This window comes from Eucalyptus grandis, chromosome 3 (assembly GCF_016545825.1).
Source record: "Eucalyptus grandis isolate ANBG69807.140 chromosome 3, ASM1654582v1, whole genome shotgun sequence".
NCBI classification, from domain to species: Eukaryota; Viridiplantae; Streptophyta; class Magnoliopsida; order Myrtales; family Myrtaceae; genus Eucalyptus; species Eucalyptus grandis.
Genome location: NC_052614.1, coordinates 51,326,276 through 51,353,349, shown reverse-complemented (window position 1 = coordinate 51,353,349; position 27,074 = coordinate 51,326,276). Strand labels below are relative to the sequence as shown.

Genomic DNA, 27,074 nt, shown 5'->3' with positions numbered 1-27,074 from the left:
AAACTCAATTGGAAGGAAATCAATATCAACCCCAAGAAATATGGCACGTACGGAAATATTACACTTTCTATAAACACCATAAATAGGCCAATAATCTCCCATTCCATGTCATCGCAGAGAAAGGAACCTAGGGAAGGGGAGAAAAATAAGAACGGGGCTGAAGATACAATGACAGGCATCAAGTACTTGCTCGCAATTCTTCTCCTCAGTTTCATCACCAAAGGTAGAGATTGCCCTGCGGCTCTAATGATCTGGACATTTCACGTCCGCTCTTCAATTGCGATATGTGTATTCATGTCGAGTGCTTCTTGGTTTTTGTTCGATTTCAGGGCTGTGCGCAAGCTCTTTGGAGAACATCACCGTTGGGACCGTCCGAACCGGGGAGATCATACAGGGCAAGCCGCAATGGAGCGTGACAGTGATCAACAACTTTGCCTGTGCCCAGAGCGGCATCAAGCTTGAGTGCGCCGGGTTTCAGAGCACCGAGCCGGTCAATTCCTCAATTTTCGCAGAGCAAGGGGATAGATGCCTGGTTAACAGTGGAAAAGCCTTGGCACCACAGGGCTCGGTCAGCTTCTCTTATGCTTGGTATCCTCCGTTTCTTTTGAGGCCAGCCGAGTCGATCGTGGTCGGTTGCTGAAACCAGTTGATGCAGAAAAAGCGACAAGAAAGTCTCCATGGTTTCCCTTCATATCCATTTGCCATATTTACCCATGAATAAATTCTCTCTCTCTCTCTATCTCTCTCTCTCTCTCTCTCTCTCTCTCTCTCTCTCTGTGGATTTGGGTCGACCTTTGAGTCAAAGATGTCGAGGACGTAATGCTTCTTAAACGTCTCTCTCATCATAAATTATAATTAAGTGCCGGAAATCGCTACCACTGTATGACATAACGCTTTGCCATCATTAAATGTTTCATTTATTGTAGCTACGCAAGGCGTCGTAAATCACAAAGACGTTATCGTAAAACAAGACTCGGTAAACACGTTACAAAGTGTCAAGACTCTAGACGATGTTCCTCTAAGCACCAGACAATATCCTTCCACGAAACTTTAGAAAGAAATTCCTCAACAAGTCCTCAAGCTATCACTCCATACAACTTCCGAGAAGACGTTCACATACATAGAAACTGTCGAAGCGCACTGCTTGGTATCTTACAGTACTTTCGGAGTCCATATCACATTTCAGTACAATAGCTTATTCTGCCGAGGACCCACTGGCAAGCATTTGATCAAATGGAGGAAGAAAAGTAACAAACTCGTCCAGATAAAGAGAAAAGGAACAAACCCATCCGCGTAAAGTCAAAGAATTCAAAACCAATTTGCAGCTCATCTTTTAACAGGTATAGGAACAATCTAAGAAACTAAACATGGTAGATGAAAAGAGAGAAGAAGAATGATCACGACGGTAATACAGCGACTACTACAATTATTGAACAGGGGTCCCAACAAAAAGCTAAGCGTCTCTTCTAATGCAAAGAGGCAAACATACAAACCCAAATCCCCCAATTCTAGCCTAATACTAGCAAAAACCTTCCCTCCAAGTAGCAAACACCACATTAAACACGAGCCACTAGAAGCATAGTACAATCTCATTGTCTCTTCTTTGCTGGAGGTTGAGGTAACTCATCCTCATCATCATCATCTTCATCTTTCTCATCGTTATCCTCTTCCTTCTCTTCACCAACATCATCGTTGTCGTCATCTCCACTTCCCCACTCTCCATTGGCCTCAGGCTCATCCCTGGATCCCCTTCACCCTCACCCTCTTCACCCGAGCCATCCTCTTCCTTGCCTCCATCATCATCCTGGTCATCACCTTCGTCGTCGTCCTCATCTTCATCATCCTCAGTTTCGCTGCCATCTGTGCTCTCGGGACCTGGTTTCTTCCTAGCGTGCAGCTCAGAAATGGCAAAGCTGAGGAAAAGGCATCAACGTCATGTTGCCTTTGGTAAGTAATCCCGAAAGAAGGGAGACGGCAGTTGCTTCACTACTAACCTTTGAGATGTGTCCAGCTCTTTTGGAAGGATGCTGACTGCACCAGTCAAAGGTTTCATTTGACATTTTTTACCACGCTTTCGGTGATGTTTCTTGGCCTTTTACACGAATGATCATATGACTATATTCGATGTTGCTATAATATTAATCTCCATCTTAAATCTTTCTGAATTCTGAAAAATTTCAAATCTATAGGATCCACTTAAAGTGAGAAATGGAGAGCACATTTGTTGAAATAAGCTCATGTGTTCGGATCAAAATTAAAATTCTATTCATCAAATATCACTGGGCCTAAAGGGAAAAGGTTTAGAAGAACCTTTGAGAAAATATAATAAAATATTGATAAATTTTCTCTTCTCCCAACTTTGCCTCTGATTCAAACGTTGGCTCGCCTTTTATGGCTAAGATAATGGGTAATACAAAAAAATTTCACAGCTAGTATGGTCAATTAAGAGTATTACAAAAGACCGCCAAGAAATATTATAGAGTTATTAGATTGAAGTTGAAAAGAATCAGTACAAACTCAATAGTATAATAAAGTTTACAACTTTAATTTTATTATAGTATTCACGTGAATTCCAAAAGATTCTTTCACTTATTCACAGCACAGGTGATGACTTGAGACGAGATTAAGATTTTCATTGGAGCTAAAATTGGGTTGCCACATGTCTTCAACATAAGATTCTTCGATATCTCTTGGGTTTTGCGAAAAAACCATTGAATATATTTGATTTCACTTGTACTCATCTAATGTATGGTGGGCGGCATCTTGGGTCATATGATATTTGTGGAAATAATCTGATTGCATTTCCTCTTGATAACTACTCATAAACTTTGAAATAATTTGATTCTCTTCACATAAGATCCTTTGAGATTCTCAATATCGTTCATGAATTTCAATAAAGTTGCATCCAAAATATCTGTACAATTTAGCAATTGGACAAGGACAATTGCTTCGTCTTACTGGGCCTATGGTGTAAAAGCTTCCATTCTTTGTTGAAGAAAATATTGAATGACTTCAGGGTTTGGACCTTTGTACTTCAGTTTAGGGGAAAACAAATTTTGCCAATAAATCAAAAGGAAAACCATTTAAGAACGTCTGCAGAATGTTTAAGATAATATTCGTGAAAACCTTCAGTGAGAAAAGCGATCATTGTAATATTTGACTTTTCAAATTAAGTGGTGGGACCCACTTTTGTTTAAAAAATACAAAGAAAAGAAAGAGGGTTGAAAAAGTCAAATAAAAGGGGGGCGCTTTTACTCTTTTAAGCCTGAACCATTCCGGGAAGAGAGAGAAGAAAAAGAAAGAAACAAGGAAGAAGAAGAAGGAAGAAGAGAAAAGAGGTTTCTCTTATGCACACTTTTGGGACCTCACCGCAATATTCGATAAGCACTCGCAACCTTCGTTCTTCCAATCGAAGTAGTTTTGAACTTAAGGCTTGAAATTTGAACTATTGGATATCTATGCGATGGAGTTTAATTTTTGAGCCGTTAAGCTGCGTATACATAAAACTGATAGTTTAGGGTATTGTGGAGATATAAGATCAAAATCTTGATTTAAGTTTATAGTTTGCCCGAAATAAAATTTCAAAGTTTCCCGGCATGCCATGAACAATGAGCGTCTAGCAGATTCAGGCCGGTATTTTGTCGGTTTTCGATTTGATTTTAGAACGGTCAAGTTAGGCTTTTCATAGTATATTTGAAGGACCTTCTATTAACTATAAGTATGTTTGGAACGGGATTTGGTAAAGAAAGTTATAGGATCATCAAGTTTTGTACTCAAATTTTGTGTTGCGAACAGCTTAAATAATTACTTTGAATATGTGACTTATTAGTGCATAGGGATTGTTTTGTTAACGTTTCAGCATAGTATAGTCATTTCATAGAGGAGGTAGCGTATTACCTAAATTTAATGTTGTTTCTCACTTATTTAATAGGATTGCGAGATCGACGGCTCAAGTAACGTGTGTTATTTGATTTTGGGACATCCCCAAATAAGTAGTACTGATGTCTTCTTAGATTTTATGAAACTCATGTATTAAGATAAGGGTAACTTGACATATACTTATGTATGGAAGTGAGGACCCATTTGTTATATAAAGATGGATGGAGTATTTGGTACTTTTGAGTTATTGTAGGATGATTCAACAAAACTTTATGTGATGACTATTGAAAAATGATATGTGTTGTGTTGAGGAAATCAAGTGTGATATAAACAGGTAAAAGACTAAATACTATACAATAACAAAACTTCATGTAAATCACCTCTAGAACCTTGTAGTCAATGGCTAATTGTTACATGGTGACTTGAGTCACTTATGAACCACATCTAGGGCCTTGCACTATTGACATGCATGGTAAAGAGTTTACACGATAATGTAATTTCGTTGGAGCTACCTCTAAGGCCTTATACTACTGTTGTATGTGAAGTAAGGACTAAGTGCTACACAATAATATAAATTTGTGAGAGCCACTTCTAAGAACTTGAGTTAGATATTGAGTGTGGAATAAATTGTAGATATGAGATAGGACGAATTCGATTATTGAACTAAACCAGTTATACCTATTTTGATATTATGAATGAAGGGAAAATTCTCCTATTTGATATAACTTGGTTGAAATCATATATAACGCATTTTATTCATGCAAGCTATTATATTTTGATTTGACATTAATGAATCATTTCTTTGAGTTGGCAACAACTAGGATGAGAGTGCCACTAAAAACTTTTGAGAGTTATATTTTGGGGTATGGCTTAAAGAGTTGTTTATATAGTTGTTGTAAATTGTTGGGTTGGCTGAGTTCTAATTGTACATATTCTTTTCGGTGAACTATAGAAACTCCGATATTATAACCGAACTGTTGGTTTATCTGATATGTATATATATTTAGAGATATATATTTTAATATCAAGTAGTTGGTTAAATTTGAGGCTATGTCATTCGTGTGGAAGGATGGCCGTGTCATCCTATTTTATAATAGTTTCGGGCTGTGACAATAATGATCCTATAGATAATGTCCATGGAAATTCAATGGGCATGATATAGTTATGAAACAAAGAACGATACTACTGATGTCAAATGTTAAGAAATGGCTAATTGAATTGGTAGTTTGGATTCACTGCTAATGGTCTGAAAATATGTTCGTTGACAGTTTTAAATTTAAATTTCATGCAAAGAGTAGAGGAATTATGATTGTGTCAAATCTTTTTTTTCTCTCTTTTAAATGTTTTGGACTATTTTTGAAGGGCTTACTCATACTTCGAGTAGACCCATCAGATGAGGATGTGGGATCATGTTGGAAATGATCTGATCCAAATAAACCCATGTAACCCATTTTAACCAATTTCTATTCAATACAAATTATAACCAAACTAAAGTGAAAGTGCAGAGTAAGTAAGGGTAAAGAGAGAACGAAGAGAGCATGTAAAAGTGAATTGAGTTTACTTGAGTGTTAAACTCATTTATGACCCATTTAACGTCAATATTATATTTAAATCCATTTATGACACATTTTTCTTAAATATAACTAACTCATACAACAACTCAAACCAAAATTCATTCTCATATTAGAAGAGTTATTGATGCTTCAACCACAATTATTAAGAGTAACTCAATTAGAAGGAAATCCATATCACCCCAAGGAAATATGGCACGTACCAAAATATCACTGTGTCAATACACACCATAAATAGGCCATAATCTCACTGCCATGTCCTCGAAGAGAAAGGAACCTAGTTAATGGAAATAGAATAAAAAATAAAAAGAACAGGGTTGAAGATAAAATGACAGGCATCAAGTCCTTGCTAGCAATTCTTCTTCTCAGTTTCATCACCGAAGGTAGAGACGACCCTCCGGCTTTAACGATCTGGACATTTATGTCCGCTCTTCAATTGCGATATGTGGGTTCATGTCGAGCGTTTCTCGTTTTTGTTCCATTTCAGGGCTGCGCGCAAGCCCACCTTCAGAGAACTTCATTGTCCGGACCATCCGGACCGGGGGATCATACGGGGCAAGCCACAATGGACGGTGACAGTGATCAACAACTCTGGCTGTGCCAAGAGCGGCATGAAGCTCAAGTGCGCCAGGTTATAGAGCACCAAGGCGGTCGATCCCTCACTTTTCGCAAGGCAAGGGGATTATTGCCTGGTTAACAGTGGAAAAGCCTTGGGCACCACAGGGCTCGTTCAGCTTCTCTTATGGTTGGTATCCTCCCTTCCTTTTGTGGCCAGGCGAGTCGTTCGCAGTCGGTTGCTGAAAACAGTTGATGCAGGAAAGGGGAGAAGAGTGTCTCTATGGTTTCCCTTCAAATCCGTGTGAAATACTTACCCATGAATAAATTCTCTCTTTCTCTCTGGATTGGGTCGACCTTTGAGCAGCAGAGGCTATCGAGGTCGTAATGCTTCTTAAATGAACGTCTCTCTCACCATAAACTCGAACAAGTGCCAAAAATCGCTGCCACCGAGGGACAGAACGCTTTGCCATCATTGACATGTTCCGTGTATTGTAGATCAACGCAAGGCTTCCTAAATCACAGAGACAATATTGTAAAACAAGACTCTGTAAACAATTTACAAAGTGTCAAGACTCAGGACTAAACTTCAGAAAAGAAATGCCTCAACAAGTCCTCCAGCTATCACTCCAGACAACTTCTAAGAAGACATTCACATACATACAAACCGTCGCAGCGCACTGTTTGGTATCTTCCGAGACTCTCGAGTAGACGTCACATTTCAGAACAATAGCTTATTTTGCCTAAGACCCACTAGCAAGCACTCTGGGATTTGACCAAGTGAAGGAAGGACAGTAACAAACTCGACGGCATAACGCGAAAGGGAACATATCCGTCCAAGTGAAGCCAATGAATTCATAACCAATTTGCAGCTCATCTTTTAATCTGGAGAAATGATATTAATATGTATAGGAGCAATCTAAGAAACTAAACATGGTAAGCGAAAAGATCACGACGATAATACAGCGATTACTAGAATTATTGAACAAGGGTCACGACAAAAAGCTAAGCATCTTTCTCTAATGCAAAGAGGCAAACATACAAACCCAAATCCCCCAATTCTAGCCTAACACTAGCAAAAACCTACCCTCCGAAGAAGCAAACACCACATTAAACACGAGCCAATAGAAGCATAATACAATCTCATTTTCTCTTCTTTGCAGGAGGTTGAGGTGACTCATCCTCATCATCTTCATCTTCATCATCCTCATCATCTTCATCTTCATCTTCCCCATCATCGTCATCGTCATCATCGTCGTCGTCATCTCCACTTCCCCCCTCTCCATTGGCTGCAGGCTCATCCTCTGGATCCCCTTCCTCCTCACCCTCTTCACCTGAGCCATCCTCTTCCTCGCCTCCATCATCATCCTGGTCATCACCTTCATCGTCGTCCTCATCATCATCATCATCCTCAGTTTCGCTGCCATCTGTGTTCTCGGGACCAGGTTTCTTCACAGCATGCAGCTCAGAAATGGGAAAGCTGAAGAAAAAGCATCAATGTGATGTTGCCTTTGGTAAGCAATCCAGAAAGAAGTGAGACAGGGCAGTTGCTTCACTACAAACCTTTGAGATGTGTCCAGCTCTTTTGGAAGGATGCTGACTGCACCAGTCAAAGGTTTCATCTGGGCAAGTCATAAGCAAAAGAAATGAAAAAAGCCCGATGTTCACGAAATTAAAAAAAAAAATTATATACCCACACCAAATCATAAGCATCTTTACGGAAAGCCAGTGTTTAAGAAATGCACCAACATCACAGTACCACAAAGGGAATGCCTTAGATAACTTCATGAATGCTGGAGAAGAAATTATTTTGCCAACAACGTAAGACCCCTAAGCTACCAAATGCTATAACGTAAATGTAAGTGTATAAGGGAAAAATGTTGGAAGCTAAATCCAGATGATATTTAAGAGACAAATGTAGATGCAAACAAGATCAAGTAATGTGAACAAAACTCTGTAATATGTACAGAGACAAAGAACAATTTGCTGAATCAATTTGAAAAGACCAACAAGAGCGCCTATGTATGCCACTTCTCCAGGATAAAGAGTATAAGGCACAAGCACAAGATACAGTGCATAATGAAGATTTTGTAAATAATATTGATTTATTGCCAAAAACAGTGATATTAATTTGAAGCAAGACTTCATCCTTATCTTGTAAGTTGAGGATGTTCAGGAAATAGTAACCCAATGGCAAGCATAGTGTTTTTGAAACAAATTCACTGGCATAGAAAAAACAAATAAAGAAAGCAATTTCCTTTCACCCGCTGGACCTTGATTCAATCCATGCACAGACATTGTTCTTTTAATTCTCTAACATGTCACATTATCCAAATTAAATTTTGAATTTTCAAAACTTGTTAATTATCACAACAAAGATGACAAATGCTGGAAGATAAATGGTGCTCGTATATAGATTTCACACAAAGGCAGTGGATCAAAGTAAAAGCCAATTATGTACGATAAAATAAATAAAACTCATGTCAACCAAAAAATTATGAGAGAAAACATTATGACATGGGACAATGAGAATGCTATTTGAAGTTTTTCCACTGAGTTAGCTTCATTCCAGCATACAGATTATTATCATAGGTTAAAACTAATATGGCAGGTGAGAAGGACTAAAACAAACTGCTCTGCCACACAGGATTTCAGCAGCATATTGAATTCACCGCAAGATGTATCGCCCGCAAAAATTGAAGAAAGTAGACTGACATATCGACTCCATTTGCAAAGGATTTCTTTTTAATAAGATTACAATGCCTTAAACCAGCAAATCTATTTACGTTGAAGTTCTCTCGAGAATAGTAGCTGCGAGATGCGAACCCATCAAATATTATCTCAAGGTACAGACATCCAGTAAGATTCCCCTACCAATTACGCATTACAACATGATAAAATATACCTGGGTCTACTAATTTAATGAGCTCTTTCTTCAATTTGCAAAACTTGGGGCTAACTTTTGCTTTGACTTTTTTTTTCCTTTTTAGTAAAAAGCTCCTCACTTTTGACTGGCTATAAGTACCAAAACAGCATGGCGACCACGTATAATCCCCGAAATCACCTCCAGGACCTAAATTCACGCTAACAGAGGCTCAAGCAAGCGCAGAATCGCGCAGAGTCGCGGCCAGAGCAAGAGCAAGAGGCAACGGCAAGGCCCGAAAACCCGAAAACTCCAGACCTAAACTCCAAAACATAATAAAGACAGCGAATTCGCCCACAAGCAGTAAAAAGAACGAATACCCAGAAGCAGAAAACCCATTTCTCCGGAGCACAGAGCAGAAAGACAGTGCATCGAGATAGCATCGAAATGAGCTGAAAAAAGTGGACCGTACCATCATCAGGAGCGAGCAAGCGAGGCCGTTGACCGCGACGACGGCGGCCTCGGCGGCCAGGGCCTCGGCGACGGAGCCGAGGAAGCCGTCGGAGACGGCGGCGTTCGAGCACACGGCGTCCATTTGCTAGGGCAGCGGCCGCTGCGGCGGAGAGAAGCTTCGCGATGTAGAGAGAGAAAGCTAGAGAGAGAGAGGAGGGGGGCCGCGGATCGGATTAGAGAAGGAGCTGGACGGGATTAGGGTTTTGCGAAACGGGGGTTTTTGCTTGGGACACGGTGGAGAATACGCCGAACTCCGAGGGCAAAAGAGGGAATTGGCCTCCGGACCCGGGTGGGCTCACTGCGTCGCGGTCCAGTGAGTGACTCGGTGAGTGGGGGTTTGATGTATAATAAACAAAATATCTCTTTACTAATTAAAAACAAATAATATCTACAAATGAGAAGCGCCAAGAAATGTGTCCTATGCATTGGAGCGTCAATCTTTTGCCTAATCATAATGATGAAGAAAAGGGAAGATCATTTTTTGCATATTGTAATATCATTTATGTCAAATATTAAATTCTATTATTTCTAGATGATCTTTTTTCGAGCATCAATTCGTAAAAATTATGAAAAAAAATATGATTATTGTAGCTACTGATTGGAAGTTTCCCAAGGAAAAAAAAGTTAGGATGAGAATGTTGATAAGGGGGATGCAATTAGAATTTAGTAAGTTCACTATGAGATAGAGAGGGGCTTGAAAAAGGGCATTAAGATTTTTTTTTTTTTTTGTGTTAGAATAAAGAAAAAAGAGATACATTTTTTAATCTTAAAATAGCAATACTAAAATGTGGAAAGGACAAGCTCTAATAGATTCTCGTATCATTTTTTTCATAGTAGAACTAGCATAGGAAATAGAGGTAGGCATGGTCTCATAATAGAACCTGGAACTTGAGAGCTAGACCGATAAGAACATGTTTGATTCAAAGTTCCAAAGTATATAGAATAGATTATATGTTCCAAAAATTAAAAAACATATTTTGACAAGTAGATTTTAGGTTCTAGGTTTTAACCTAGAACCTAGACTAGGAACCTATAACCTCAAACTTAGAGCAATTTTTGTGTTTTTTTATCTATATATTCACACAATCTTTCGGTATTCTATGACATTCAATGATAAATGTATAATTTGAAACCACAAATATGAACTTTCATTTTATGATTGGACTTTTATTTTGTTAGTATTCCATATATTTAGTGTGGTTAAATATAAGTTATAGTTAGTGAATTGTAACAATAAGTATTCATCATTAAAGGCGATAATTTACTATGATCATTTAATTAATAATATATGTGAAACTTGGATAAACCCTAGAACATGTAATGGGGTAAGTTCCAAGTTCTAAAAAATAAAAAACCTATTCCAATAAATAGGTTACAACTTCCAAGTAGAACTTATATGAAACCTGGAACTACTAACTTTTAATCGGAAGATTGGGTAGCTATAGTAAAAAAGATGGTGATGCGAGATAAAAACATCACAAAAACCATAACTTTTGTAAGACGTTCACTTGAGTTTCATTACTTTTTTTTTACCACTTAAGTGCCATAATTAAATAAATATATATATATATATATTTATATTTTAGGAGCATAACTTTCAATTGACCACTTAAATGTCAAGAATTTAAAAAAAGTTCACTCAAGTGCTAGAAATCTAACATAGTATATACACTTTTGTTAAATATTTTTGAAAAGTTATGGTACTTAAGTGGTTGATTAAAAAGTTACGTAATACTTTAGTAATCAGTTATAACGCTCAAGTAAGTGTAAAAAATAAATATATATATATATATATATATATATATAGCACTCAAATAAGTGACCTACAAAAGTTATTCCATTTGTATGTCCTTTTTCCATAGTGATGTTTAAGGAGATTGTTTCATTTAGCAAGCATCTCTCGTGACTTTCACAATCAACCGATCTAAATTTACTAGCACAATTTTCTTCATATATTGGGAGTAGAGATTTTTTTTTTTTTTTTTAAAAAAAAAAAAAAAAGAGCTAAGAAATCTTAAGAGGATATTCAAGAACAATAAAGGCTCTAACCATATTTTAACTAGTGAAATGAAAAGATATTCTAAAATCTAGAAAATAAAGTAATTATGGAAACTCATGAATACTATAAAGGACCGTCCTACGTCGATGGAAAGTTGAAAAACTGGAATGCTTTATAAACCCAAGTTAACTAGTAAAAGTGAGCGATCTAGGGTCGGTCCAAGTTCTACTTAGAACCTACCCGATCATGACAGGTTCTATATTTTTGGAACCCAAAATTTGCATTACATAATTTAGATCTTAGAACCTACTCTATCAATCAATTCCAAGATCAAGTCTAAGGTCTACTCAAGAACTAGCCAATTTCTTTTTCTTTTGTTTCATTTTTTCTTCTATTTTTTTCTTTGTTAATTAAGCAAAATGGAAAGTGAATGCAATAATAAAAGTGTGCATTTGTCAATACCAACAATCTACAAAAGATGAATACGTAAAATAAAATAAACAATAAAAAATTTAAAACATATAACATAAAAAGATTCCCAACCAAGCTCTTCGATTATTGGTTTGGTCCTTACTTAGGAACGGAGAGCCGAACAACCAATTTGTTTTCCTTTTTTTTTTTTAAGAACCGTGGGAACTTGAAATTGAACTGCACAATTTTAGTTCCTTTTTTTTTTTTTTATGGAATCAGGAATAGTGAGAATGTGAAACTGGACCGGTTCCTCCGGCCGATTTGGTTCAGTTCGATGTTCCATTATGAACCCATGCTTACCCCTAATTAGATGTATTAGAATTCAAAGTATCGTTGCTTGGGCCATCAATGTATGGCTCCAACTCATAAGCTCCATTGAGCTGTACACTCTGTCAAGCCCACTTGAAGGGTTTTAGCCCAAAACACATTGCCGAAACCCATTTTGGCTTTCCACTCGCAATTTGATTTTAGTATATTTACAAATTTCGAGACACTTTTCAATTTGTTAGTATTATCTAGTTCTAAATCAGGTACTCTCTCTCTCTCTCTCTCTCTCTCTCTCTCAATAAAGATATGGAAACGTTAATATATATATATGTATACTTCGGAAAGGTCCTTTCAAATAAGACTAGTACGCGCAAGCAAAGAGTAGAACTTCAAATCCAATATGCAGTATCTTGTCGTCCACCCTCGACATGATGAATGGCTAGGCTTAAGCCCAAAGAATATGAACAACAAGCATGCATCCGGGTATTTACGTGGTAGACGGAAAGGTAATTCCTTCTGGGCTGAATTTCACAAGCCAATGGAGATTAAAATTGTGAATGTCCAATTCTTCTCTAAAGAAGGATTGGGTCAATAAAGAGATGTGATCCATTTCTTAGGAAAAAATACAAATTCCTATATCTATTGCACTTGTATCAATTTAGTTCTAAATATTTCAGTTTGAACCAATTGAATACTAAACATTTTGATAATTTTATAATTTAGTTTATCCGGTCAATTTTAACTAATAATCGCTAACGTGGATGCCGGCTGTACTATATGATGGCACGGCCGATGCTGACATTAATAATTTTTACAATATCATTTTTAAAATTTTATTTTCTCTTTTGTTTTTTTTTTTTTTTTTTTTTTTGTTCATTCTTTCTTTGCTAGTCTTCAGACCTTGGTGATGGCCGGCAACTAGCCAAAGGTGACAATCGACAAAGGTTGCCCTCATCATATCCGGCAAGATTGAGCCTCACTAGAGGTTAGCGAGGACCAACCTCGAAAGCTTCAAACAAAGGCAACCCTCGCTAATTGTTGCTTGTGGTAGGTCGCTGGCCATAACCAAGACCCAACCACCAACGGAGGAAGAACCCAAAAAATAAAAAATAAAAAAATTCAGGAAAAAAAAATTAGTCAAGTCAAACTCCGGCTGTGCCAATAAGATGGTTGGCATCAACGTTAGTGATTTCCAAAAAAATTAGCCGGATAGATTATATTGACAAATTATCAAAAAAATTTAGGATCTAATTGATTAAATTAAAAGTTTTAGATTTGAATTAATACAAGTGCAATTGGTTTAAGACCTTTTTATAATTTTTCCCATGTCTTCTAGGCGGGCCTCATTTGACCAAGATGAAGATTGATCATTTGAATCATCTAATCTCAGCTGGCCTTTTCTCTCAGTTAGTCGAAGACTCTCATCTCAAAACTAGAATACCAAAGCACGCGAGCAAATCCATCTTTGGCCATGGATCACGTATTCTCTGCCCGGATAATATGGAGATACCATGGACATCATCTGACGATCGGTCAGCTCGCTTCGGAGATAACATGAACCGATTCTGTCGGCACGAAACTTGTGACATGATTTCAAAGAAAGGAAACTATAATCCACTAGACATCCAAAGCGGAAAATGATCATCAAGTCATATCATACAAAGTGAGATGCAAGCACGCATATGTCTCTATAATACAGATGAAGGAAACAATCGAAAGAACCAAACAGAAAAACTGTCACATGACCCGGAAAGAGAGAGAGAGAGAGAGAGAACTAAGCCAAATTAGTTCTTGCCGGTGGTCTTCTGGTACTTCTCCTTGATCCACTGGATGCCGACGGAGGTTCCTTCTTTGACCTTCTTGACCCCGTCCGAAGCGGCGGTCTTGGTCTTGACGAGGCCTTCCCCCATCTTCTCCTTGTACTTGGCCGTCGTGATGTTGCTCGTGGTGCTTTTCTTCTTGTCGTTCTCCGCCGGAGCTGGGTCCGGGTTGTTGTCCCACTGGTCCGCCCACGACGTGCCGTACGAGTCGCGCCCCTCCATGTTCAGCAAAATCCTCCCCAGAGAGAACCTCAAGACCTGCAACTCTTGAGAAAGAGAGAGAGGGAGAGAGAAGGGAATTACTGTAAATGCTTTTCTAGATATCAAATAAAAGGCATGTGAGTTAACTAGACCCTCTTTGTCAATCCAAATAAGGGTGAGAAAAATATCACCATTGACAATGATGGAAACTTATCCACGACGTGGCATTTGCCTCGGATAGAGAATTCAGGTTTGCGCAAAAGGATATGCCCCAAACACCGGAATGGGAATAAACATCTAACTAGGAAAACCCTAGATAGGAATGTTCTGTATAAGGAAGCAAATCATCGTGAGTTGTTAGAAAATCCAAATGTAGTAGGGAGAAGAGAGTCGTGCCTAGATATCCAAAAATGAGAAGAAAGGTGTGTCTTGTGTGTGGTACATTTCTTTTCTCCCTGTAATAGATATATGCAATCTCAATCATATGGTCCCCAAATAAATGGAGGATGTTCTCGTGGTGCTTATTTGGTAGTAAAACCTGTCCTTTGGATTACGCTTTGCCCAATTACCATTCCAAGAAACCAATATTAGGATGCATATTCATACTCGATCAACTCAGACCATATCTCAGCTAGTTGCCAAAAAATTATGTCCAAACTCGTCCAAATGAACAAATTTCGCTACAGTTCAAAGTTTAAAAATGAGATTTCCATAATAGAATGCCATTAAAAGAAAAAAAAGCTCCAAAAGCGATCTAAATTTTTACAAATATTTACAATGATGTAAGAACAAAAATTATGTGGAATTTTTCCCATTGACTATTAGGAAATAAATTTTCAAAAGCAATCTTCTCCGCCGGACAAGTATTAAGTAAACGGTACTTGCATCGAAAGAGATTAACGACACAAAAATTGATGCCGCTTGTGGAAAGTATTTATCATTCGTCATACAAGTGTTCAACTACTTAAATTACATGACATGGAGAGTGATATTGCTTGCGGAAAGTATTTCCTCTTTCGCGGTAGAAATTCCTAAAGATATATGTAATTAAAAAAAAAATTACGCGTGAGCAAATCTTTCAGGACACCTGACAGCAACGGAACCAATGTTTTGATTGTTCCTCTTTTTTATTTTCCTTTTCTATATGAAAACAAGAAAGCTTCTCATTAAAAAAATATGAAAAATGATTATATAATGATCTTTAATCTATCGTAGAATGATAGTCAAATTTGATTAAGAAAAATCAAATTATAAATAATTATAAAAGTTATTATAGGATCGAATTTTTTAAAAAATTTGTAATTTACAATAGAATTTTATTCTCACATTATCTCTTGTTGTGCTAGCAAAGTTAGGCTGTGGCCAAATCTGGTGTTACATGTCAGACAGTGTCCACGTCACCCTTGCACAGTCAGACTGTGCATATATAAGCGCCTGTGCTTGCGTGTAAGAAGCACAGTGTGTTCTCTCTGCATATTTCTGTGCGAGTCGCCAACTTTGCTTCGCCACCGTCACTCTCCCTATCTCAAGCTGAAATTTTACAGGGTGCCGTGAGAGAGATCCACAGAGAGATCTCTTTCTTCTAAGACAAAAATTCATCGACGCTAGGGTTTGATCATTCTCGTTCTTGTTCCAGGTTACCTTTTTCCTTGTTTTCTTGCCTGAATTTTGCCTTCTGACCCAGTTCCCACGCTTTTGTTATGAATTTTCTTCTTTCATTTGACTGATCAACCCAAGAATTTTTTTTTTTTTTTTTTAGAGGAAAAAAGGCCAACTTTTTATGGCTTTTGCTGCTCGTTCTTGTAAAAAAAAATGAGGCCTTTCTTTGTCTACAACCCCTTAGAGATGATGCTTGCTTGATTCTTTTTTCTTTTTTTCTTTTTTCCAGTCATGAGCGCTTCGTAGATCCTTTCACTTTGATGATGATGGGGCTTCTTAGCTTCTTTGGAGATCATTTTTTGTTCCGATCATAGAGTGTACGGCATGTCACGTTGATTTTGATCAAGTTTGAGAAAAAGGATTTGAAAGTTTTTACTCAGGATGGACATTCAAATACATGTTCGGGTTTTCGCTTCTTGGTTTCTTCTATGTTTGATCAGAACAGTTCCTTTGCCGATAAATCCGAAGATTGACCAAAATCTAATAATGCACGGCTCTTTACATCGTACAACTTGCTTGAGGTCGGAATTTTATATGCACTAGAGATAAGTAAGAGATGGTCACTTTTTATGTGATCGAACCACCATTTTTTGTTTCTGGTAAAATGGGGGGAAAAAGAATTCATCTCTTGTAAATTTCCTGTGCCTCGTTTCGATGCGGAGCGTGCACTAGACGAGAGTTCATTCTCCTTGACGAAAAGAACACTGATTTGTGTATCTTAAAATTTTCGCAGCTAGGAGACTGTCCAAATGGTATTGCCTGATACGCCTGGAATGCCTCATCTTGGTGCCCATCTGATCTTGATTATCTTACAGTTCTTGAAAGAGCGCGGCTACAAAGAAGCTGCACATGAGTAAGTTTGTCGATGGGGATTGTCTCTCGAATCTAAGTCAATATAAGCAGACTTCTTGTTTCTTATGGACCAGACTATTTTTTTTCTCTCTGCTAGGTTGGAGCGGGAATCGGGTGCGTATTTTGACTGGGATTATATGGAGGAGCTTATACTGGAAGGGAGGTTGGAAGAGGCAGAAAAGTACCTTTCTGGTTTTACTCAGCTGGAGGACAACAGATTCTCAATGAAGATCTATTTCGAATTGAGAAAACAAAAGTACCTCGAAGCTTTGGACAGGTAATATTGTTGTTTAAGGAATCTAACGATTATCATGCATGGATATGTCACATGTATGTGTCTTTTCCATATCCGGTTCGCATCTAAATCTCGACGTTCTGATGAATTGGTCAAATATTTTGGCAGCAATGATGTCCCAAAGGCAATGAATATACTCAGGAGCGATCTAAAAGTTTTCAAGGCAAATAAAGAATTATTCGAGGAATTGACTGAACTCGTGGCGTTGGATAATATACGGTATTAACTAGTTCGAGTGATTGCTTCTCCATATGGTCATATATTTATCTAACTTAGCATTTGTTATGGGATATATTTGGATTCAACAGGAAAAACAACAAACTTGCCTTGTACTCTACAGAGGATGCGAGAAGTGCAATAAGGTGGGAAATAAAGAAGGATATTGAGCTAAATCCTGCTCTGCAGGGAAAACTTATTTTACCTGGATTCGAGCCATGTAGGTTGGGGTACATTATAAACCAGAGGTGATTTCCTTAACCACTATCCAAGTTAGGTATCATCGCGCAGGAATTACTTTTCCATTTTGATTCACATCGGCGATAGTGGAATGGGAACTATTAAATGCAACCATTCTTTTCTGACTTTCCTTAATCACATTTCCGCCGTGGCAAATGTGGACATAACAGTGATGTTGCCTGGAAATTTACAGCTTGAATTGGCAGCATTCCCATTGTACGTATCCAGTACCAAATCCTGTGATACATACGATTTTGGCAGACCACTGTTGCCAACCTCCTAAAAGTCCGGTTGTCCCACCAGCAGATGATGCTTTGGCAGTGAGTTCCTTTTCCATTGGAAGCTTATTTTCTATCTAAATTTTCTAAGGAGATAAATGGTCCTGCTGTGCTTAATGACCTCTCTGGATAAATTCATGATATCAAATGTAGTTAAGTTAATCCAATCCCATTAAAACATCTTTGAAGATGGGGGAAGAACCACCAAAATACCTTCTATTACATGTGTAGGTAACATCAACGGATGCTCATCCTGCTCTAAGCCAGCAACCAGCATCAGAGGTCCTTGATGACCTACCCATGAAAGTTATCCAGACATTGAAGGAGGAATTGTACCCGACAGACATCGATTTTAGTCCCATTCAGCAGACATACCTTTTAGGTTAACTTTGATAAACAGGCTGCTCTTTCTCTTTTTTTGAGCTTGCAATAAGCGTGATCATAAGTTCAAGCTCTGTAATTCAGATTTCGTTTATCTAAACATTTAGTTGGTACTGGAAATGGAGATATCGGGATATGGGAAGTTGGTTCTGGCGTGAAACTGTTCTCTGACAACTTTAAGGTCTGGAATATGGAAGCATGCTCTACCAAGTTCAAGGTATGTACCATATTGACTAATATCACCATCCATGTAGTGAATACAATCGCATCCATCTTCATGAACTAATTCTTGAGAGTTCTTTAATTATTTAGGAAGCTATGATTGGAGATTCAAGTATTTCTATAACTCGTGTAAATTGGAGTCCAGATGGTTTATTGTTTGGTAAGCAGACATGCAAATTCAAAGATGCTTCTTCTTAGAATATAAGAATAATTACTTACTTTCTGTCTTGGAAAAGGCGCTGCATATTCGACACACTTGGTTCAGATATATGTTTTTGGCTGTGGCAATAATGTTAAGCCACAACTGGAGGTATAATGCTCATTTCCTTATTTTGAACAAGTATTTGCGGGCTGAGCATACTAGTTACACCAACTTCTGATGTCTAGATTGAAGCTCATGATGGCCGTGTGAATGATCTGGCATTTTCTGCCACCAACAAGCGGCAGTCTCTCATAACATGCGGCAATGACAGGACTGTCAAGGTTTGCTTGAACCTCTATTTGCATGTACATAAATGACATTCTTCTTCATTTCATGACATGAATAATCAGCAGTGTATTTGACAATGCTTATGCAGGTTTGGGATGTGATGGATGGAGTCAAGCGTTTTACTTTTGAAGGTCATAATGCCCCTGTTTATTCTATCCGCCCACAGATGAAGTCAGGCATTGAAGTGAGAACAGCAGTTCACCTGCTTTTCCATTAATCCTTTACGATTTAAAATATTAGCTGACATCCTTGTGTTTTTGGCGAAATTTTATTTCCTCAGTTTATCTTCTCAACATCTGTGGATGGCAAGATAAGGGCATGGCTATATGATGATTTTGGGGCCAGATTTAATCACAATGCACCTGGCCGTGCATGCATGGTTATGGCTTATAGTAATGATAACAGGAGGTTTGTTGTGCTGGAGATTGAACTGATCAATTTTAATGCTGTGCTATTACGTAACTCTTATGGATGCTCCAATTTCTTAAACGTCTACACTTATCACTTTTCAAGGCTTTTCTCTTGCGGGTCGAATAATGATGGAGAGTCATTCCTCGTTGAGTGGGATGAAAGTGAAGGTTCCGTAAAAAGAACCTATCAAGGGTTGGGGAAATGTTCTTTGGACATTGCACACTTCCATACAGCCAAGAGCTTGTTAGCAGCCGGTGATGACCATATGATCAAATTCTGGAACATGGACAATGTCAAGCTTTTGGCAACTACTGATGCGGAAGGCAGCCTGCCAGTAAGTTTGAGAAATGATTTTCTGTCACTTCAAAATGCTTTTGTGTGTTTGTGCATGCACGCTTGTGGGAGCATTTAAAAGATTATTAGTCATATTTTTCGATAAAGCTTTCCAATTACCTTTTTGGAATTATTTCAAGGCAAGGCCTCGCATCCGCTTCAACAAGGAGGGAAGTCTACTGGCTGTCATTGCAGATGGAAACACTATAAAGATTCTGGGCCCTAATAAGGCTTCTCAATTGCTCAAAACAAGCAAAAGTGGCTCTCTTATTGCCGCTAGTGTTGCTTCAGAATCTCCAATGATGGTCAGTGTTTTCGAATCTCGTGATGCTTCTGTGCGATCATTTCATTTTCTGGCCTAATGCTTTGATGAACATCAATACCAACTCCAATATAAAATAACAGTATATAGATAGAAAGGGAGATGAAGTGTGAAGCCATACATGTGCATGTGATGAAGGGGTGAACATGCCTGAAGTCTATTTTGCAGGATGTGGAGGTTCATGCAACTCAAGGTGGCTCTTCTTGACACATGGTGAAGCACCAACTTCTTCAAGGTCTGTGTTTCGCGATGTGATGTTGAGCGTGGTCTGGGCGGCGAATATATTAGGACTCCGTGCATGTTTATTAGCTTGTTGCAACCCGAGAAAGAGAGATCTGGTGAGAGGGTTGATAGAAATAGTGTGTTGTAAGAGGAGCTACCTTTTGCTAATTAAGCATGTAATTCCAAAACTTTGCGGACCAGGAGGATAAACATGGTACAAACCCTTGCAAGATGCAGCTTCAGATGTAATCCTATTCGGTCCCAAATCTTGCAAATTTCAAAATGCCGTGATCCGGTAAGACTCCCATCAACGATCATGCATTTTATGCAACACATCCGTGTGAATCGAGAGAAATGGTACTGCTATCCATAGAGGAACCAACAGTCTGAATCAAAATCCAAATGTGAGAGATGACTGCACGCTAAGCAATCTTGAAGAACAGGAACAGCTTTGCCTCTCTTATGATAAATTACCCACTGCAACTCCACAGACCAGCTTTGAATAGTTGTACTCCATCAACATTTTGCTATAAATCTAATCCAAACCCCCTTTGCAACTACACAACCCATGAATAAATTGTCTCTCCTTTTGAGATGAGAGCTGCGAAGCACACGGGTTAAATCCATTATGCCATACTAGTTGGACATACTATGCTACATGTTTTCATTTTCTTATGTGAAAACAAGAAAGCTCCTTATTAAAAAAAAAATGAAATACGTTGTCACCAAATTCTATAGTACCCATAAGACAGCGTCCACGTCACACTCGCACAATCAGTGACTGTGTATATATATAAGTGTGTGCGCTTGGGTGTAAGAGGCACATTGAGCTTTCTCTGCATAATTTTGTGCGGATCGCCAACTTTGCTTCACCACCGTCGGTCTCCCTTTCTCAAGCTGCAATTTCCAAGAGTGTCTATGAGAGAGCCACAAAGAGATCTCTTTTTTCTAGGGAAAAACTCATCGACGCTAGCATCACAGTTTTCTTTCCTCCTTCTTCCTTCTCCCTTATCCGCATAACTCCACCATCGCCATCTGCGCTTGCACATGTCCTTCACCAAACATCATCATACCGTGAACCCTCGTGCACCTTCGCCCTCCTCGCTGCCGTGGTTGACCCGCCGTCCACCTCCACTATCTCGCACTGCCCGCCCTTCTCTCTGTCTCTCTACAACTCTTACTTTAGGCAGCGCGGCCTCGGACTCCGATGTGCGGCCACGGCTACCTCAGGCTGCGGCGGTCATGACCTCAAACCTGAGGCCATGCTGCCTCAGATCTCAGGACGCATGGCGCTGACCTAGGGCCGAGAGGGGTGTGATGGACAACGCAGCATGGTAGTGATGGATGGAGGGGTGACGCGGCATTGATAAAAAAAGAAATTTACATTATCAAAAATCCTCAGCTATTTTTCACAAAGAACGAAAAACTCGGTCAAATAATTTTCTGATCAGTCATAATTTCGTTTTAGAGTTTCATGAGATCTAGTACAAGATAAGACTGTTTCTTATTATTAAACATGACGGCGGTGGACGATCATTCTCAAGAAACGAAAGCGACGTCAGAAGCATATGATAATCTCTCTCTCTCTCTCAACAATTTCTTTAGACCTTTTTTTCTTAACTTTACTATTTTGATTAAACTGGTTGAAGGTGATTTTATTACAGACCCATTAAAACCAATCTTTTTTTATTATTTTTCTTTTACAACCTATATTTGAAAGGTGAGGTGACTCAAATAAAACCTGACTAAATAAATTTGTGTTAAAATATGAGTTTGTGATCCATTTTTGACATTCCTACTTTGATTTAGATATGACAGAGCCTATCAGTGTATATAAATCATCACATCGCCTACTTATAAGTAACACTAGGAGGCTGCACATGTCATTCAATTGATGCAACCATAACCGATGAAAAAGATTATATTCTAGTAGTGTTAGATTCTATGTAGTTTTCATGCGAATATGGAAGGCTAATCAGCTCTTTTGAGTACCAACTTAGATAATTAAAATAAACAAGAGTTGCAATGTTATACATATATAGGAGCATATAATAAATAGGCGAATTTCTTTGGCTCTATTTTACGGTGATTGTTCTGACATCAACCATTTTGTTTCCTTCAACTACTGTCTTCCCTCTTTAAATTGGCAAAAGATACACTTTTTAGTTTGCAATACGCATGGACTTTAATAGTGTCCTTTGAAATGGCACACTCTCAGATGCAAAATTCATGTACTTCACCTAAAGGGCAAATGCATGACAGATTATCTCAATTGGTGTTTACATCTCCCATCACAGGTGCTCATCAATCCAAAATCAATGGGGTAAATGACAAAATGCATGGTTAATAACATAGCACGAAGGTCAACAGAGACTTACATCATTCATTTTAGATGGATGAACACCTGTAGTACGAGATGATAGCGCAGATTAAGATAATCCATCTTGCACTTGCTCTTTGGCTGAAATAGGTAAGATTTGCAACTTAGGATTTGGCATTTCCAATGAAAATTGTTAAATCTCCTATCATCAGGTCACTAATTTTCTTGACCTTCCAATGCTAAACAAGCATTAGCCTCCATACACGGTCTTACGATTTTGTAGAGACCTATGTTTTTTATAAACAGTCACCTGGGATTGGTCATATGACCCTTTGTGAGGAGGCCCTTTCTTCCGAAGTTATGAGGCTATTTTGGCCTTTTGACCTCATATTGTCGGTGGATCTTGAAAATATGAAACAAAGATCCTTCTCCAAGTTGTACATACGACTTTCACTAGGACTGAGTGATTGTTTACCAAGAAGGCATGTGTCCACAAAGTCGTAAGGCCATGTATGAGGGCTAACGTGTGGCTAGTGCCGGAAGGTCAAGGGAGTTGATGATGAACTCTCTATTCTAAGTTTTTGGTTTAGATATGACAAATCCTATATTCAAATCATAACTGTGCTTTCTTAAAGTAATATAGAGAGCCACACATGCCATCTTATTGATGGAGCCCTACCCAATGTATATGAACAAAGCAATTGATAAGCATTAATGGTGATTATCGTGTAGAAATATTCGGATATCATGTGTTTCTCCAAGGTGAATGGTGACAACATACCTATTTATCAGCATTTCAAGATATGTATATGTCTTGACCAAAGAGAAATAAGAGTTGGTTCCTTTGCTTGCATTGAGCATTGCATTTGCATTGACAATAAGATATGTTGGCCATCTTTATTATATTTAATGGGGATAAGAACACTACAAGGGTCATAACTTTTATATGGCGCTCACTTTAGTACCATAACATTTTAATCTATCACATGATTGCAATGACTTTGAGAAAACATTCATGACAAGTTTGAAATGTTGGATTTGCCAACAAATGATGTGAAGGCTTTTTAAAAGTTATAGCATTCAAGTAATCAATTGAAAAATTATAGGATCAAAGTGAATGTTGCATGAAAATTATAGCATTTAGATTATATATGTACTGTCTTTTTCCATAGTTAATTTGATCGTATTAAGTCTTAATAATACTTCAAAAATTGCAAATGCCATTCATCCAATTGATGAAGCCTTATTTGATGTACATGGACCAAGTGCTTAGCATGCATTCGTGGTGATTAATACGACTGAAAGGTTTACATATTGAGTGCTATACGTTCCTCCAAGGTAGACATAAAAAACATGTCTACTTATTAACATTTCAAGTAATGTATACGTTTGATCATGTAGAAGTAAAGATATATTTCCTTTCTTGCACTAAAAAAGGGGTTGTTTGCATTTTATAATAAGATGTCACGACTAATGAATGAAATAATGAAGCTAAATTGATCGTTCGGTATGGTTAATGTAATTAAGTTGTTTTTGATGATGCCTCACAAGAAGCAAAAGCCATTTATGGAAGTCAAATACCCAGAATCTAGCATTAATACTATAGTGTAAAGAGCATTTAATTTTTTGTTATGATATACTTAAAAGATAATGATCAATTCATGTCCTAAAATCTCACATTTGAATAGATACATCCATAAAATTGTTAGTCTCTTGATTTTTATCCTAGTTATAGTATTTCTAATCACGCGTCCACCTATTTTTGGCATATAATTTAATTGTCCACCTAAATATTATCAGTGCTAGGTCACATTCCTTAAATTTGATTGGAATTCTCGATTTTTTTTTTTTTTTTGGCTATAAAAGAGGAATTCCTTATCAATTATAGATAATTGTATATTGTCAAATCAAGTAAAAGTTTTAGAGCATCCTTGCTACATTAGAACTTGATCGCTCAATATTGAGATAATATTAGCAAATGTCCTCTTCTTCTTCTTTTTTATTCTAGCATTGTTTCAATTGATAAGCTAAATTAAAAAAATTCATTATTAAGTATTCAAGTTCCATTTATATTGATTTTTTTTTTTATTTTCTTCAATAAATAGAATGTGGATCAGCATTGCTTTCAAACGCAGCCAAATTGAATTTGATAAACTTCATTTTCAATATTTTAGGAAAAAAATGGCACAAAAGTGCATTTATGTGTTTTTCCAAATTTCACTTGACCCAACTCATTTCAAGTTTCCTTGGCAATAATCAATATACCTAAGGTTCATGTATTAAACATTTTTATGGGGTTTTTACATTTATAGAAAAGACTCTATTCTAGAAGGGTTAGATTCTATTTAGCTTTTTCGAAAAGATGGAAGGTTAATTAACTCATTTGGTTACCAACTTAGGTTATTAAAATACATGAGATCTATAATGATGTACTAATATAGGCAAGATAATAAATTGGCAAAATTGTTTGGGTATATTCATCATGTTAATGTCCACCATTTTCCTCCCTTTATATACCATCTTCTCCCTTTCAATTGGCATACCACACATCTCTTGGCTTCCAAAAAATATCGACTCTCAAAGTGACTTTCAAAATGGCAAACCTTAACATTTCTCCCTTACCAAAAGAGCAAGTGCAGGATGGATTGTCCCGACCTATGGAATCTTCTCCTTTGACAAGTGTAGGTCCACCAAAAACGAGTGAGGTAAGTCTTGATTGACTTTCATGCTAGGTTACCGGCCATGTATTTTGCGATTCAAGTACAAAGAATTTGACCCCCAAAAAAAATACAAAGAAATGGATTTTCTACAACATATATTTAAAACAAAAAAACAAAAGTGATGAATGGTGAAAGACGAGATTAACATTCCAATGCTCTCTAGGTTCTTCTTTGGTTTACATTAGAACTAAGAGTTGAATTACTCAAATGATCTATCATCTAGATCTATACATTGATTCTACAAACCTCATATAGATTGGAACATCTATCATCTTAAAATATATTTTCCTTGTCTAAGTGCATGTAGACCTAATTGTTTACATACTTTGTGAAACTAACAAATAATTGTTGGTTGAATTTTACAACGTATAAAATGTCTAAAATATTCTTAAATCTTTTGTTGACAAATGAAAATGCTTGTATTTAAATGAAAATGCTTATATCTTTTCTTTTCTTTTTATGTCCAAATCTTATTGATAAGTATGTAGAATAAAAAATTTATGTGTACAAGAATACGATTTTGAGAATGACAAAATTGAAATTGCCAATAGGTTTCTAATATACATTGGAAGAATAGATAATATTGTTATAGGGTTGAAAGTTTGGACGTATTACATTTTGCAAAGATTGATGCATGAATAGTTATTCGTTGAACAATAAAACTAACGGCAGTTATATGAAATGACAAAACCGTTATTAGCTTTTGTAGGTAATTAGACCGTTAATTTTATTATGGTAAGCATTATCAATATGTACGAAATGTTTATTTCTTTGATATCGTGAGTATAGTTGAAGATCCTATTTTCTAACATATACCGTTTCAAATCGGTTGGAAGCATTTAATGATGGTTATAATTGTATATGCACAATTATTTACTTTACTCATGTTTTGTCATTCTCTGTCTCTTTCATCCTTATAGGTCAATTGGTCTTTCTCTACTTCAAACAACTCTTGTGTTTTAATAGGAGCGAATGAACCATGTGGCTCAAAGAAGCTAGACGTTCTTAACCAAAGACGTCATGATCGTTTGTATACATCACTTAAGGCACTAGTCGATGTAAGTGTAGTTTATATTAAGTTTTGAAAATATAAATGACTAATGTGAGTTTTATGTTATCCTTCGCAGCTTTATGAGGTAGAGCATAACATAAACTCAATATTACCAATATATAGTATGGTTTACATTACTAAGAATGATAGTCAATGTAGTGTAAATTAATTCTTTGTTAAGTTTACATGAATACACGTAGTTGATGTAATTGTTATGTGATATTTTGTGAGATAGACCATGATATAAATGAAATTTTATCATTATAGAATAATTCATTTTTGTGAGGTTCAACCCTTAGTTTTCAAATGCCAATATCCTCATGAAAAAATTGATAAGTGACATATACGATGAATGATCCACAAATTACATTGTGAGGCGCTCAATTTCTTTATCTTGATGCCTATGCATATTTGATAAGCTTACTAAATTTTATTTGTAAGAAGTTACAACTGCACAAATTAGGTATGAACATAATACATATATTTCCAATTCTTTGACTTTGACAATAATTCAAAATAGCACATGCTTCAATGATAAGATTTACCAACATTGATAATTTGTGATTGCAGAAAGTTGTTTCTCAATTGAGAAAAAGTATTTCAAATCATGTACTTGACTCGAATCGAATATTGTATCAATTACCTCAAGACAATGCAGGGGAAAATGTCTTGACCTTTAAGGTAATATTATTTAAATGATTTGTTTGAACATTATTCATGTATGCATTTTGGAAAGCATCTCTTTAATTAAAGTGTATGGTGATTTATAGTCAACATTGATCTTTTATTCATATTTATGCACACTTTTTTATAACTAATGATATTTAACCAATGCTCATTACAAATGACAAATGATCAAATCCTAAGTACAGACAAATCCATTTGTATCCATGGAAGTCAAGACTAGGGCCAAATCCATAGTT

The 27,074-nt window shown here is 37.1% G+C and overlaps 4 protein-coding genes across 4 annotated transcripts; 2 read left to right on the top strand and 2 right to left on the bottom strand.

Moving 5' to 3' along the window:
• The first annotated feature begins 105 nt into the window (after window positions 1-105).
• LOC104439859 (uncharacterized protein At1g05835) lies at window positions 106-640 on the top strand. Its single transcript, XM_010052873.2, has 2 exons — window positions 106-223; window positions 330-640. The coding sequence occupies exons 1-2, from the start codon at window positions 106-108 to the stop codon at window positions 638-640; spliced, it is 429 nt and encodes a 142-aa protein (XP_010051175.2).
• A 6,238-nt stretch (window positions 641-6,878) lies between these two features.
• LOC104437642 (prostatic spermine-binding protein-like) lies at window positions 6,879-9,576 on the bottom strand. The gene is made up of 3 exons (XM_010050630.3): window positions 9,341-9,576; window positions 7,569-7,627; window positions 6,879-7,485 (listed from the first exon to the last, which is right to left on the bottom strand). Exons 1-3 carry the CDS (start codon window positions 9,461-9,463, stop codon window positions 7,149-7,151), a joined length of 519 nt encoding a protein of 172 aa, XP_010048932.2. The 5' UTR covers window positions 9,464-9,576; the 3' UTR covers window positions 6,879-7,148.
• A 4,218-nt stretch (window positions 9,577-13,794) lies between these two features.
• LOC104437641 lies at window positions 13,795-14,240 on the bottom strand. The gene has a single exon (XM_010050628.3). The coding sequence runs from the start codon at window positions 14,158-14,160 to the stop codon at window positions 13,903-13,905; it is 258 nt and encodes an 85-aa protein (XP_010048930.2). The 5' UTR covers window positions 14,161-14,240; the 3' UTR covers window positions 13,795-13,902.
• A 2,307-nt stretch (window positions 14,241-16,547) lies between these two features.
• Window positions 16,548-21,361, top strand: LOC120291941 (protein TOPLESS-like). Its single transcript, XM_039309760.1, has 15 exons — window positions 16,548-16,651; window positions 16,748-16,927; window positions 17,054-17,164; window positions 17,254-17,409; window positions 17,595-17,721; window positions 17,911-18,061; window positions 18,168-18,277; window positions 18,373-18,442; window positions 18,519-18,592; window positions 18,670-18,765; window positions 18,861-18,956; window positions 19,053-19,180; window positions 19,286-19,517; window positions 19,657-19,821; window positions 20,879-21,361. The coding sequence occupies exons 1-15, from the start codon at window positions 16,548-16,550 to the stop codon at window positions 21,359-21,361; spliced, it is 2,283 nt and encodes a 760-aa protein (XP_039165694.1).
• The last annotated feature ends 5,713 nt before the right edge of the window (window positions 21,362-27,074 follow it).

Excerpts from the sequence above, each read along its gene's own strand:
- LOC120291941 (XM_039309760.1), top strand. The coding sequence starts at position 16,548 with ATGGTATTGCCTGATACGCCTGGAATGCCTCATCTTGGTGCCCATCTG. Across the intron at positions 16,928-17,053 it reads TACCTCGAAGCTTTGGACAG|CAATGATGTCCCAAAGGCAA; the intron begins GTAATATTGTTG and ends ATATTTTGGCAG. Across the intron at positions 18,278-18,372 it reads CATGCTCTACCAAGTTCAAG|GAAGCTATGATTGGAGATTC; the intron begins GTATGTACCATA and ends TTAATTATTTAG.
- LOC104437641 (XM_010050628.3), bottom strand. The coding sequence starts at position 14,160 with ATGGAGGGGCGCGACTCGTACGGCACGTCGTGGGCGGACCAGTGGGAC.
- LOC104439859 (XM_010052873.2), top strand. The coding sequence starts at position 106 with ATGTCATCGCAGAGAAAGGAACCTAGGGAAGGGGAGAAAAATAAGAAC. Across the intron at positions 224-329 it reads CCTCAGTTTCATCACCAAAG|GGCTGTGCGCAAGCTCTTTG; the intron begins GTAGAGATTGCC and ends GTTCGATTTCAG.
- LOC104437642 (XM_010050630.3), bottom strand. The coding sequence starts at position 9,463 with ATGGACGCCGTGTGCTCGAACGCCGCCGTCTCCGACGGCTTCCTCGGC. Across the intron at positions 7,628-9,340 it reads CTTGCTCGCTCCTGATGATG|ATGAAACCTTTGACTGGTGC; the intron begins GTACGGTCCACT and ends TGACTTGCCCAG. Across the intron at positions 7,486-7,568 it reads GAGCTGGACACATCTCAAAG|CTTTCCCATTTCTGAGCTGC; the intron begins GTTTGTAGTGAA and ends CTTTTTCTTCAG.